At 41.8% G+C, this 12,500-nt stretch overlaps 2 protein-coding genes and 1 pseudogene across 2 annotated transcripts in view; 1 reads left to right on the forward strand and 2 right to left on the reverse strand.

Annotated features, from left to right (window-relative positions):
* The window catches only part of LOC149115467 (uncharacterized), a 309,029-nt gene that overhangs the window by 253,813 nt on the left and 42,716 nt on the right, over positions 1 to 12,500 (reverse strand). The window lies entirely within an intron of this gene.
* LOC149115478 (uncharacterized) lies at positions 4,184 to 7,076 on the forward strand. The gene has a single exon (XM_089284949.1). It carries the CDS (start codon positions 4,872 to 4,874, stop codon positions 5,778 to 5,780), a length of 909 nt encoding a protein of 302 aa, XP_089141075.1. The 5' UTR covers positions 4,184 to 4,871; the 3' UTR covers positions 5,781 to 7,076.
* Positions 6,328 to 7,768, reverse strand: LOC149115479 (uncharacterized; annotated as a pseudogene).

Genomic DNA, 12,500 nt, shown 5'->3' on the forward strand with positions numbered 1-12,500 from the left:
ACCGGCCCCAAATTACTTTCTGTATCCTTACAAATGTCCTGATTTCCATCTCCGAAAGATTTTTCCCCAATTTTGAGCAAATAAACACTTCGTCGACGGTGACCGCCATTACGGTGGCTTGCATACTAAATTAGCTAACTTGACAAAATTCTCCCGAGGGGGGATATGACAAATTTGGTGAGAATCAAAAGTAACGCCAGTTTTCTGTCACGTTTTCAATCTGTGGTCACTGAAGTGACCAAAATCGATACATCGGTCGGGATAGGGTTTTTTTTATATGACTTGTGTGGCTACTTTGCTAGCCCTTTACTCGTGGAAAACACCAATCAAATTTAATCATGACTTTTAAGAAAGAAAGCTGTTGTTAACAGTGTTATTATTGTGTCGTTCATATCGTTAATGCCCATACATATCCCGAAGAAAGTTCTAGATTAAGACCATTACGTCATCGGAGATTTGTCAACGGCTACCACTGATGGTGCAATAATACAGTTTGTGTTGATCAAGTGATGTGATGTCTACAGTAAGAAAAGAATCATCAATGACTGCTTTGGAATGTGCACTGCGTTCCGACGGTAGTGCTAAACAAACAGTTAAATTTTAAAAGCGCGGTTATAAGATCTAACAGATCTTGTTTTTTTCGACTTCGGTGCGAGCAGACCCAAGCTTCCACTCCGCCAAATTTTGAGTCACGCAACCTGTGATGTTTACTCGCCAAAAGCTGTTGAAACAATAAATCTCATCTTTCGCGGGAATAAATTAAAAACCCAGCGCTCGTCAAAAATGATATTTTTTCAGCAGAAATTTAGCTCGGAACATATACATATTTATATTTGTTTGAATCGTCGATGAAATGACCTTTTCCGGATATTTTTTCCTTCGGGGTCAACCGAAACCTCAGATTACAAAATCACGCCGAACCCACATGTTGCAAAAAAATCTCTTCAAAACCCTGACTTCGAAGCGATATAACACTTCAGCGTTAATAGCTACCACACATCGGCAGGCGGTAAATCTATTCGTTAACAATCCAACTTTATCGTGTTAAAATTTCAGCGAAATCGAACAAAACCAGAATTAATTAGAATTTTTTTGTGACCTCACTTCCCAGACTTGTCCTAACAAAGGAAGCAACGGTCGCCCATAGCAACCGAAAAACACCAACATAACAAAGCCGACGTTTCGGCCAAAAAACTCCAGAATTATCGCCTGAGAGCTTAAACTTGAATGGGAACATCTTTTTCGAACCTTTTTCAACTGATTTAGACGAAAGACTGGCCTCGGCGGGCTACAAAAACGACAAAGAGAAAAAACAGAACAAGACAGCAGAACAAGCCGATAATATTTCATCGCGTGGCTTTCGACACGAAAACGAAAATACAGCTTACTTCTGGATAAATTCAGCCTTAGAAGCCAGCAACCAGTCCCAAATTACTTTCTGTGTCCTTACAAATGTCCTGATTTCCATCTCCGAAAGATTTTGCCCCAATTTTGAGCAAAAAAACATTTCGCCGGCGGCGACCGCCATTACGGTGGCTTGCATACTAAATTAGCTAACTTAACAAAATTCTCCCGAGGGGGGGGATACGACAAATTTGGTGAGAGTCAAAAGTAACGCCAATTTTCTGTCACGTTTTCAATCTGTGGTCACTGGAGTGACCAAAATCGATACATCGGTCGGGATAGGGTTTTTTTATGACTTGTGTGACTACTTTGCTAGCCCTTTACTCGTGGAAAACACCAATTAAATTTAATCATGACTTTTAAGAAAGAAAGCTGTTGTTAATAGTGTTATTATTGTGTCGTTGATATCGTTCATGCCCATACATATCCCGAAGAAAGTTCTAGATTAAGACCATTAAGTCATCGGAGATTTGTCAAAGGCTACCACTGATGGTGCAATAATACAGTTTGTGTTGATCAAGTGATGTGATGTCTACAGTAAGAAAAGAATCATCAATGACTACTTTGGAATGTGCACTGCGTTCCGACGGTAGTGCTAAGCGAACAGTTAAATTTTAAAAGCGCGGTTATAAGATCTAACAGATCTTCTTGTTTTCGCAGTCTTGTCTGCGACCAGACCCAAGCTTCCACTCGGCCAAATTTTGAGTCACGCAACCTGTGATGTTTACTCGCCAAAAGCTGTTGAAACATTAATAAATCTCATCTCCGATACTGACTTTCGCGGGAAAAAATTAAAAACCCAGCGTTCGTCAAAAATGATATTTTTTCAGCAGAAATTTAGCTCGGAACATATACATATTTATATTTGTTTGAATCGTCGATGAAATGACCTTTTCCGGATATTTTTTCCTTCGGGGTCAACAAAAACCTCCGATTACAAAATCACGCCGAACCCACACGTTGCAAAAAAATCTCTTCAAAACCCTGACTTCGAAGCGATATAACACTTCAGCGTTAATAGCTACCACACATCGGCAGGCGGTAAATCTATTCGTCAACAATCCAGCCTTATCGTGTTAAAATTTCAGCGATATCGAACAAAACCAGAATTAATTCGAATTTTTTTGTGACCTCACTCCCCAGACTTGACCTAACAAAGGAAGCCACGGTCGCCCATAGCAACCGAAAAACACGAACATAACAAAGCCGAACGTTTCGGCCAAAAATCTCCAGAATTATCGCCTGAGAGCTTAAACTTGAATGGGAACATCTTTTTCGAACTTTTTTCAACTCATTTAGACGAAAGACTGGCCTCGGCGGGCTACAACAAAGACCAAGAGAAAAACAGAACAAGACAGCAGAACAAGCCGATAACATTTCATCGCACGGCTTTCGGCACGAAAACGAAAATACAGCTTACTTCTGGATAAATTCAGCCTTAGAAGCCAGCAACCGGCCCCCAATTATTTTCTGTATCCTTACAAATGTCCTGATTTCCATCTCCGAAAGATTTTGCCCCAGTTTTGAGCAAATAAACATTTCGTCGACGGTGACCGCCATTACGTTGGCTTGCATACTAAATTAGCTAACTTGACAAAATTCTCCCGTGGGGTGGATATGACGAAAAGAGCTGAAAGATGGCCTATAATTGGCTAATGATGAGATCATCGAAAGTAACGCCAATTTTCTGTCACGTTTTCAATCTGTGGTCACTGGAGTGACCAAAATCGATACATTGGTCGGGATAGAGTTTTATTATTAAATTATATGACTTGTGTGACTACTTTACTAGCCCTTTACTCGTGGAAAACACCAATTAAATTTAATCATGACTTTTAAGAAAGAAAGCTGTTGTTAATAGTGTTATTATCGTGTCATTTATATCGTTCATGCCCATACATATCCCGAAGAAAGTTCTACAAAGATTAAGACCATTAGGTCATCGGAGATTTGTCAATGGCTACCACTGATGGTGCAATAATACAGTTTGTGTTGATCAAGTGATGTGATGTCTACAGTAAGAAAAGAATCATCAATGACTACTTTGGAATGTGCACTCCGTTCCGACGGTAGTGCTAAGCAAACAGTTAAATTTTAAAAGCGCGGTTATAAGATCTAACAGATCTTCTTGTTATAACTGGAAAACCGCTGGCACTTAAAAGAAACGTGCAGGTGGTAGACTTATCGTGACTGTTACATGACACTGTTTACAATCGCTCGAACAGGTAGCTTCCACCTAAGTGCCAAACCCACCGAAGCGATGGGAGGAGAGTATATTCCTATGATTTAAAGCCTGCAATGAGTTATTGTTTTTGAAGAAACATCTGAAATATCATCTGAAACATCTGCTGAATTTGGTTTCTTCCCTGTGAGTACCAAAATGAAAGCACGCAGTCCGAGCTTGTGCTAGTATATTCCGATGGTTACAATCTTATATTATTTCATTTCTTTATTTATTTGCTTCATTTGTGATGGGAATCTTCTGTTGTTAAGCTTACAGTTCTTGTTGACGCTACGCCGAACTCACGCTCTGTTGAAGAGACTCGAGGAGCCCGTTGAGTATTGAAAGATCGAGCGAGGTTCGACCAGAAAAATAAATAAAAATAAATGTGAAGAAGAGCCGAGCGATAAGAAAAATACAGGACAGAATATAAAGACTTACAAATGTTTCCTGACTGTAGTAATGACGGTGAAGCTAGGTAGAGTATAGATTCCGCAACAATATTAAAGTGCACTTAACCCCAAAATTTTTTTCGCTAAAACAAATCTAGACTTTATTTGAAGCATTTGGGCGAAGAAATTTTTGAATTTGGTTGAATCCTCGATTTTCTATGCCCTTTCAAAGTCACGATTAAGTGTTTCACGACCGCGTTTTAGGGAGTCTGGGGCGGCGGTACCTGATGACGTCTACCCAGGAACCAAACATAATGGCGCCTCAGTTGCTCGAGAAAATAGAACGTAAAACTAATCGTTCCGATGTATTTTGGGACTAAAACGTCCAAGTTTTGTCTCAGAATCATTTCTTTTTCGTCACGGGAGTCAGAGTTAAGTTTCGATTCGGAAGGCTCCGAAATAAACTTCGATCGAGCACGTTCGACAACTGTGAACTCACTCCTTAGAGCTTTGAGAGCAATTTACAATATTTCAAGCGACGACGGGGAAGACGTCTTTGCGGACGAACTACTTGTATATTAGGAATGGAAAGCTAGATACGAAGTGGAGGAGCAGGCAAACGAAAAGCAGGAAAGAAAACTCAGGGACTGCTTTGGAGGGTTTTGGTACTTGGATCAAATACAGTAATTACCATGGTAACCCTGTCAGCGGTCATCCACATTGTAATATATAGCGTGCGGTTTGTCAGCTTGTCAGCAATCGCGTGTCAGTAGCGTTAAGAAAGACTTCTAGTTGCCTGTTTCGTCAATCTCGTATAATATCTCCGACTTTCGCAGCGACTAACTCTCCAAAAGATGGCCATGGCTAAGGATTTCGAGTACAATCTTGATGATCTCACTCGTCTCATGGAAGAGCAAGAACTTAACCCTCCTCCAGCTCAAGGGGCACGACCGAAGAAAAAATCCAAAAAATCAGCGAGCGCGAAAACCAGTGAGGGAATCACGCCGCCTGCAATCTCCTCCGAGATAGAACTCGAGCGTACTCGGCAGGACAACCTTAAACTGCAACTCGAGATCACCAAGACACAGTTGGAATTGGCCAAGCTGACGGCCCCGAATGCAAACCAACAACAGCTTACTCCAGATCACGCGAGCTCTGATCTTCCGCTCACGAATGTTCTTGCAGCCTCCACACCCTTGAATCCGGCTATCGCCAGGTTTCCAACTTTGGATACACTTCGCACGCGCCAGAAGGCATCCTCCACCTTACCAAACCAGTACGTTTTCTCCAGTAAAGGTACGTTGGAGTACGATCAATTGTCTATGAGTGAGTTCGTTAGTGGTTATTTAGAGTTCCTAAAAACACAGTCAGAGCTCTCCAGTTCGAGCATGCTCAGCCATTTACAGTTGCTCATGGACAAAGCGACTACTTACACCTGGGCCAGTGTCCGGAATTTTCACTTGTCTATACATAATGCCGTACAAAGCAAGCGTATGTTATGGTCCGACCTCAACAAAATAAGGGAGCGTGCCCAAACATTCTTTACGCATTTAGATCTGAGAGCCCCGAGTACCACCTCGCCTACTTCAGCTTTGAACCGTCTACCTAAAGCAAAGCAAACCAAGTCATGCGAGACGTGGAATTACACTGGGGAATGTTCTTGCGACGCTACCCAAGCCATTTACAAGGAAAACCACCGCTGCCGTGTTTGCGACAGTGCGGAACACCCAATGCTCCATTGTAAGAAACGTAAATACCTGTAAATACCAAATTCCTGTGGATCCGGCTGATTATCATCTCCTTGGCATGTGCATTGATGGCTTATTTTATTTTCATACGACTTTACCTTTTGGTCTGCGCTCCGCTACTATTGCCTGCCAGCGCACAACGAAAGCAGCGGCTTTTATTTTAAATAATCATGGCATTATGGCTGACGTTTACATCGATGATTTTTACGGCGCCGCACAACCCACTTCCTCTCACCATGCCTTCACATGCATGAACAGACTTTTTTCTGAGCTAGGATTACAAGCATCACCCGAAAAGGACACCCCGCCAAGTTGTGAAATGACTTGTCTCGGCGTGCAGATCAACACAGCCAGTATGGTTTTAACCGTCCCTCAGTTTCGCCTACAAGAATTGCAAGAAGAGCTTTCGTCGTGGTCTACCAAAACTTCTCAAACTCATTAATTATTCATGAGCTGATGACCCAATCAGCTCGCATCAATTGGGTCAGGTGCATGTATGTTGATACCCAATGAACATACCGATCAACACACGGTAGATTAGTTCAAAAACTGATCAAGACACTGATCAAGAAACTTGAATTTTAATCAGTCTTAATTATAATTCTAAATACAGCATTTTTCCCGCTTAAATCATTGCTTACAACAACAATACAGCAACATATTATTCCTTCTTAGACATCGTTACATTAATTGTACAGTTTTTGAATTTTCCTTTCTGGAAAACAACATCCGTTAAAGATTGATCCTGTTTCTCTGTGGTAAAACATGTAGTTGTACTAACAACACTTGGACCTAGGATCTTTGAAACTTTAGACACATTTTCTTCTGTAGCCTTTTCGTACTGCAACAATGCATTAGAACGATGCCCCGACCTTTCGCGAATCAATTTTTCTTCAACCCCAGAATTGAACAGGGAGGAAACACAAGTAACGCGCAAACTGTGAGCGGTTTTGCGTTTAAAGCCTGCCGCGTCGCACATGTCAGGCAAAATCTTGTTCAAGCTGTTGATGCCTACGGGCGCTTTATCGAATGCGAACCTAGTTTTTGATGGCTTAAAGTAAAATGCAGTAACTTCCTTTGCATGAGTCTCAACTAACCCTACATACAATCTGAATATCTCAACAAGGCACGGCTCGTGCTTTTCCTCAATAGAATGACAAACGTGCTTGACCACCCGCGGCACATACTTTAGATCAAAAAGACCTCCATGATAAGTTTTAGAGGCATTTTCTTCAAACTTAATAAAATTTGGACCAATTTCAAAGTTGTTTACAACAATATTTCTGTGATCTCCCCCCCGCAACCCAAAAACTTTTCCGTTGTAGAAATAGATCGTGTTCAATAACGACTTAGCTGATGTAGTTCCCAGCAATTTCTTTTGCCAGAATACTGCTTCTTCTTGCTCGCTCACAAACTCCTTTTCCTCTTTCTTACACTTAATGTGAAGCCCTTCTCGAACGCCATTCTTCATCTCGGCATCTAAGCAACGTCGGAAAAGGACAAACCTTCAAAAAATAACACACAAAATTAAAGTCCTGAAACAGTGCATTTTAAATTACTAACCAATTCGGTCTAAAAGTTGTCAAGTACCTTTTGTCACTAGCGTCCAGAGGATTCAAAGCTTCTGATCCATTTTTCTCCTCCAAATAACGCTTGAGGGCACAAATGATACCATAAACAGACTTCGGAGGGTATCTTTCACCGGACTTTTTAGCTACCTCCATCACAAATTTTGACAACCAATAGTTCAGCGACAGAGCGTCCATTCCAGCAATATCTACACTCACAGCGGTAACATTGTGTAAATCGTAGTCCTTGAAGAGACCGCCACAATCTAATACCGGAACTTTAACCTCTCTCAACCTCTGCCATTCGGCAAAAATGTTCACAGCCCACTTGTTTTTATACTTAGTTGAAACTGGAACAGCATCATTCACCAAAACATTTTCTTGAGAAGAGGTTTTTGGAACTCGAAAACGTTCTGATCTCCACTCGATCTCCATCACGCGGCATAATGTTAATTTATTAAAAATTCAACCTTTAAAACTTGCCCACATGGCCGCATATAAAAGATTCATTTCATTTACCATATGAATAAAAAACAGACAATAGCCTATTGAGCACGCCTACTAATTACCTATTCTTCGAAAAAAATTCTCATGCTACTTTGAGAAGCCAGCTCAAAAACTCGTGCTTCGTTTTTCATCAGGGGTTCCAAACACCTCGAAACAATAAAAGCACTCCGCCTTCGGCGTCGTGCTTTCATCTGTTTCTCGGTGTTTGGAACCCCTGATGAAAAACTCGCACTCGTTTTTGATCTATTACATCTTGCACTAGGAAAGATTTGCAACGGCTCCTCGGAAAGTTGGCCCTCGTGACCTCGTGTGTCCGCCCCGGACGCGCTTTCATGTGCCGCCTAATCAACACCTTAAAACACGCTCCACTAAATTGTAAGTCACGAACTAAAATCCCAGATGACGTTCGATCTGATCTCCAATGGTGGATGTTTTTCTTGCAACATTTCAATGGTGTCTCAGTAATTCCAACTGACATTGTCGTCTCCAATCCTCACCTTTTTGCTACGGACGCTTGCCTTACCGGCTGTGGAGCCGTTTGTTTCGGCGAATTTTTCCACTGCAAGTTTCCGGACGACATCTTGCAGCAGCGTCTCCACATCAATCGGCTGGAATTACTAACTGTCGTTGTCGCCGTGAAGACCTGGCATAGCAAACTTCAAGGGCTCACTTTGGAACTCTTGGTCGACAATGAGGCCACTGTCCACGCTATTAACAATCAGCGATCCAAAGACCTTTTCATGCAGAACTGTCTTCGGGAGCTCTGGCTATGTTTAGCCATTAACAACATTAATTTACGCGCACGCTATGTTGAGGGCTCCGCTAATTCCTTCGCGGATGCCCTAAGCCGACTCCATTTAGGATCGGAATTCGCGACTCGAGTTTCTTCTGTACTGGCGGAGCAAGATTTCTGCGAGATAGCACTCAGCGACAGCGTTTTTCACTTTACAATTCTTTAAGCCATTTTCTCGTTTCTTTTTCTCTCGGCAGACGACTGCTTGGCGCTACAGTCATATCAGTCTCAGCTCCTGACGCTCGCCTTCCAAGACTCAACCAAGAGGACAATGCGAACTTATCTCCGCGCTTTTCAGTTATTTTGTTCTCATTTTAAATTTCCCTTTTTCCCTGTTACAAAGGCCACATACCTGGCCTACCTCGCATTTCTCTCTCAGTCACTCAAGTCTTTTTCGTCGGTTAGGAATTACCTCAGCATTCTCTCGCATATCAATAAGTCTTTAGGTTATAGTTGCGCTTTTATAGGCGATTACGACACACGTCTCGCAAACCGGGCCGTCAGAAGGCTTTTAGGCGATTTCACCGCGCGCAAGTACGCCATGAGTGTGGATATCCTTTTAAAAATCTCACGCCAATTCGACCCTGGCAACGTTTTCCATACCTGCATGGCTGCGCTTTTTCTCGTTGCCTTTTTCTCCCTTTTACGGATATCTAATTTGGTTCCGCGCGCGCTCGGCGATCTTTCTCATCACAGTCCCCTTTTTCTAAGGCGCTCTAGTGTTAAATTTTCTGCTCGTGGTGCTGTCCTCTCGGTCACCCGCACGAAGACCCTACAAATTAATCAGCGTATTCTCGAAATCCCGCTTCCACTCATACCCGGGTCCCCGCTATGTCCCGTTTCAGCCTTAAGTGCTTATCTTCAGCGCGTCCCTGCAGAGCCATTTTCGCCCCTGGTTGCTGTGTACATCAATAATCAGTACCAGCCGATTTTAGCACACCATTATAACTCTTTCATTAAGAGAGCAGTTTCCAGCTTAGGGTTGGATCCAACATGTTACTCGTCGCACAGTTTTCGTCGCGGGGGTGCTTCGTTCGCCTTCAATAATCGCGCTCCTACCGAGTTTATCAAGTCGCACGGCGACTGGCTTAGCCATGCTTATTTAGTGTATCTAACCATGTCAAATGACGAAAAGTTCAAAATCCTCGATTCAATCACCACCAAACTGCGACAATCAAATTAACTCCACCTTTCTTTTCCTGGCTTTGGGGTCTCTTTTCCTTAGCGGAACGACATCAATAAAGATTTGTTTGTTTGCCCAGCCAGTCTCTCCCTTGTGTCTATCGTGGTGTGTGATGGTAATTGAGGGTTTTGGTACTTGGATCAAATACAGTAATTACCATGGTAACCCTGTCAGCGGTCATCCACATTGTAATATATAGCGTGCGGTTTGTCAGCTTGTCAGCAATCGCGTGTCAGTAGCGTTAAGAAAGACCCAGCCCACCCTACCCATGGGTCTCTTTTCCTTAGCGGAACGACATCAATAAAGATTTGTTTGTTTGCCCAGCCAGTCTCTCCCTTGTGTCTATCGTGGTATGTGATGGTAATTAATGGTAATTTCGTCAACTAAACATAAGATTCCCACGCGTGTTTATAGCCCGTTTACATTTGTCCTTACCGAGAATGTATTTTGTCAAGGTTCTGTTAAATCCAGTTTGTGTTTTACTTTCAGTTGAATGCTTCATGTTTATAAGAGCGACGTACATGTTGCAGTTTTCGAGACTTGATGACCTCCAAAACATTGGCTTCGATCGATTGAAAATTGTATTGTTTGAAGCTGTATTTTTGAAGCTGCGGGAAGCAATGCGGAAGGAAACATTTCATATAATTACCGATTTCACATTGTCACACGTTTTAAGTCGTAACTCCAAATAACCAATGTAAATTGTTCTCAAAGTTTGCAGTGAAATTCGTCGGATAAGCGAAAAGGGTGTGTTCCCTAAGCGGTGCGCAGATAATGTTACGCGGTCATATTTTCGACGCTATTGCACAGAATCGTTGTCGCACTGCTGATTTCGAAACCTTCGAAAAACTCTGCGAGTCTAACAACTTTGTTATCATGTAATTCTAGAGGATTAATCTTCGACTTTCATCGAAATCGAAAGAGAAATAAGTGTTGGTTAGCGGCGTACAGTTGCGATCTATTTACATATCAGTATAACGCTTCTTGATCATGACCGGATCACACAACTTTGCCGGTTATGTTATAAATACTGCGGGATTGGAAGATATAGGTTGTAGGTAGTATTTCTACAAATTGCTGGTTAGCTTTAAGCAGAAAATTTATGAAAATAGCGTTCGAAAGTCTGCGGAACAAATTCCAGTGAGAGCTCTTCAATGGTTCTCACAGATTCAGTTCGCTTGTTTCGGTTCGACAAAATCAACCATCGTTTACGTCTTTATTGCACCAGTAGCCGATCATCGTCAGTAAATTGTACAGTATATCTTTCTTTAAATCTGGAATATTGCTGCAACAGCCCATAGCACCTCTGGAAGGCGTTTCTGCGCACTTTTCGAATGTGTATTGCACCATCCTGAAGGAAATGAGAGGAAATGAGATATCCAACCTTCCTGGGTAGACGTCACAAGAGCCGCTGGACCCATTCTCCTCAAACTCGGTCGTGAAACAAAATGGCGGTGTTTTGGAGCTATTTTCGAGATTTCGTCGTGGCACAGAAAATCGAGGATTTAACGGAATCCAAAAATTTTTTCGCAGAGCTATTTCAAATAATAAGTAGATTCGTTCTAGCGAAAAAAAAATTGGGGGGTTAGGTGCACTTTAAGGTAATTCCTCTGAAATAAAAGTGACAATATATTTTTGTTCAAACTTTGTCCAGTGAATATTTGTCATATGATAACTTCAATTTTGAAATAAAAAAGGGAGGTGCCCATGCTCATTAAGGAGCAGTGAGGAATTGAAAATGCCCCATTTTGGCATTATTTAATGCTAATTATAAGAACGCATTCCCAGCCATTGTAACATCTTTGTAAACCCGGACTCATAAGAACACGCATTAAACTACAGTCAATACATTGTGTCGGACACAAATAAACGTTTAAGTTTGATTCAGACAGAAAGCTAAATCCTTGATTAAAAATTTGAACCAAATTTCTTGACGTGGTTACCGACTACAAAATAGAAAAGACCACAGTGTATCTGCTATTTTTCTTATTTATTCAATTTCCAGCAGTAGAAATTAGATCAGTCTTTTCACACGCAAAGCTTATGATTAGTTGATTACAACGACTGGAAAAAAAATTGGGGTGCCCATGCTCGTTGGTGAGCTAGAGCCATTTTTGAACTGACAGAGCTCAATATCAAGGCAAATCCGTCATGTTTTCAATATGCGCGTGCACAAGCGCGCGCTAATGACGCCATAAATTATGCGCAGTAAGGATGCGCAATGCAAATGTGACGAATGACCTTAACTTGAAGCTATAGAAAACGTTGAAAAGATTGGCGCGCTAGGAAACCGTAGCGTTCAAATAGTCCTAATTTGCATACATAAATGGCAAGCTAAAATAAAAATTCGCACGTGGAGTCCTATAGGAAGACCCGAGCCAATTCTGGAATCGATGGAAACAATTGTGGAGCGGCCATTCAGATGGCTTTGAAGAGATTTCACTGGTCTCAGCGTGTCGATCGATAAATACTTATAGCGGATCGATCGTATTTTCACTATGCGGAAGAGGCGAACTACTTTATGTAAGAACCCCTGACGAGTATCAAGGTTATTAATTATTTTTAGTGCCAGCGGTTTTCCAGTTATAATTAAATTTCAACCTGCAACCTGCAACCTGCACCCTGCAAAAAAGACCTGCCGCTAAGAAAGACTTTTTCTTAGTAAAGGAAAACCAAAAAGCGAC

Source organism: Orbicella faveolata, unplaced genomic scaffold, assembly GCF_042242905.1.
Source record: "Orbicella faveolata isolate gen_17 unplaced genomic scaffold, um_ofav_v1 contig_13, whole genome shotgun sequence".
In the NCBI taxonomy this organism is placed as follows: domain Eukaryota; kingdom Metazoa; phylum Cnidaria; class Anthozoa; order Scleractinia; family Merulinidae; genus Orbicella; species Orbicella faveolata.

Coding starts and splice junctions, on each gene's coding strand:
- LOC149115478 (XM_089284949.1), top strand. CDS start 4,872: ATGGCCATGGCTAAGGATTTCGAGTACAATCTTGATGATCTCACTCGT.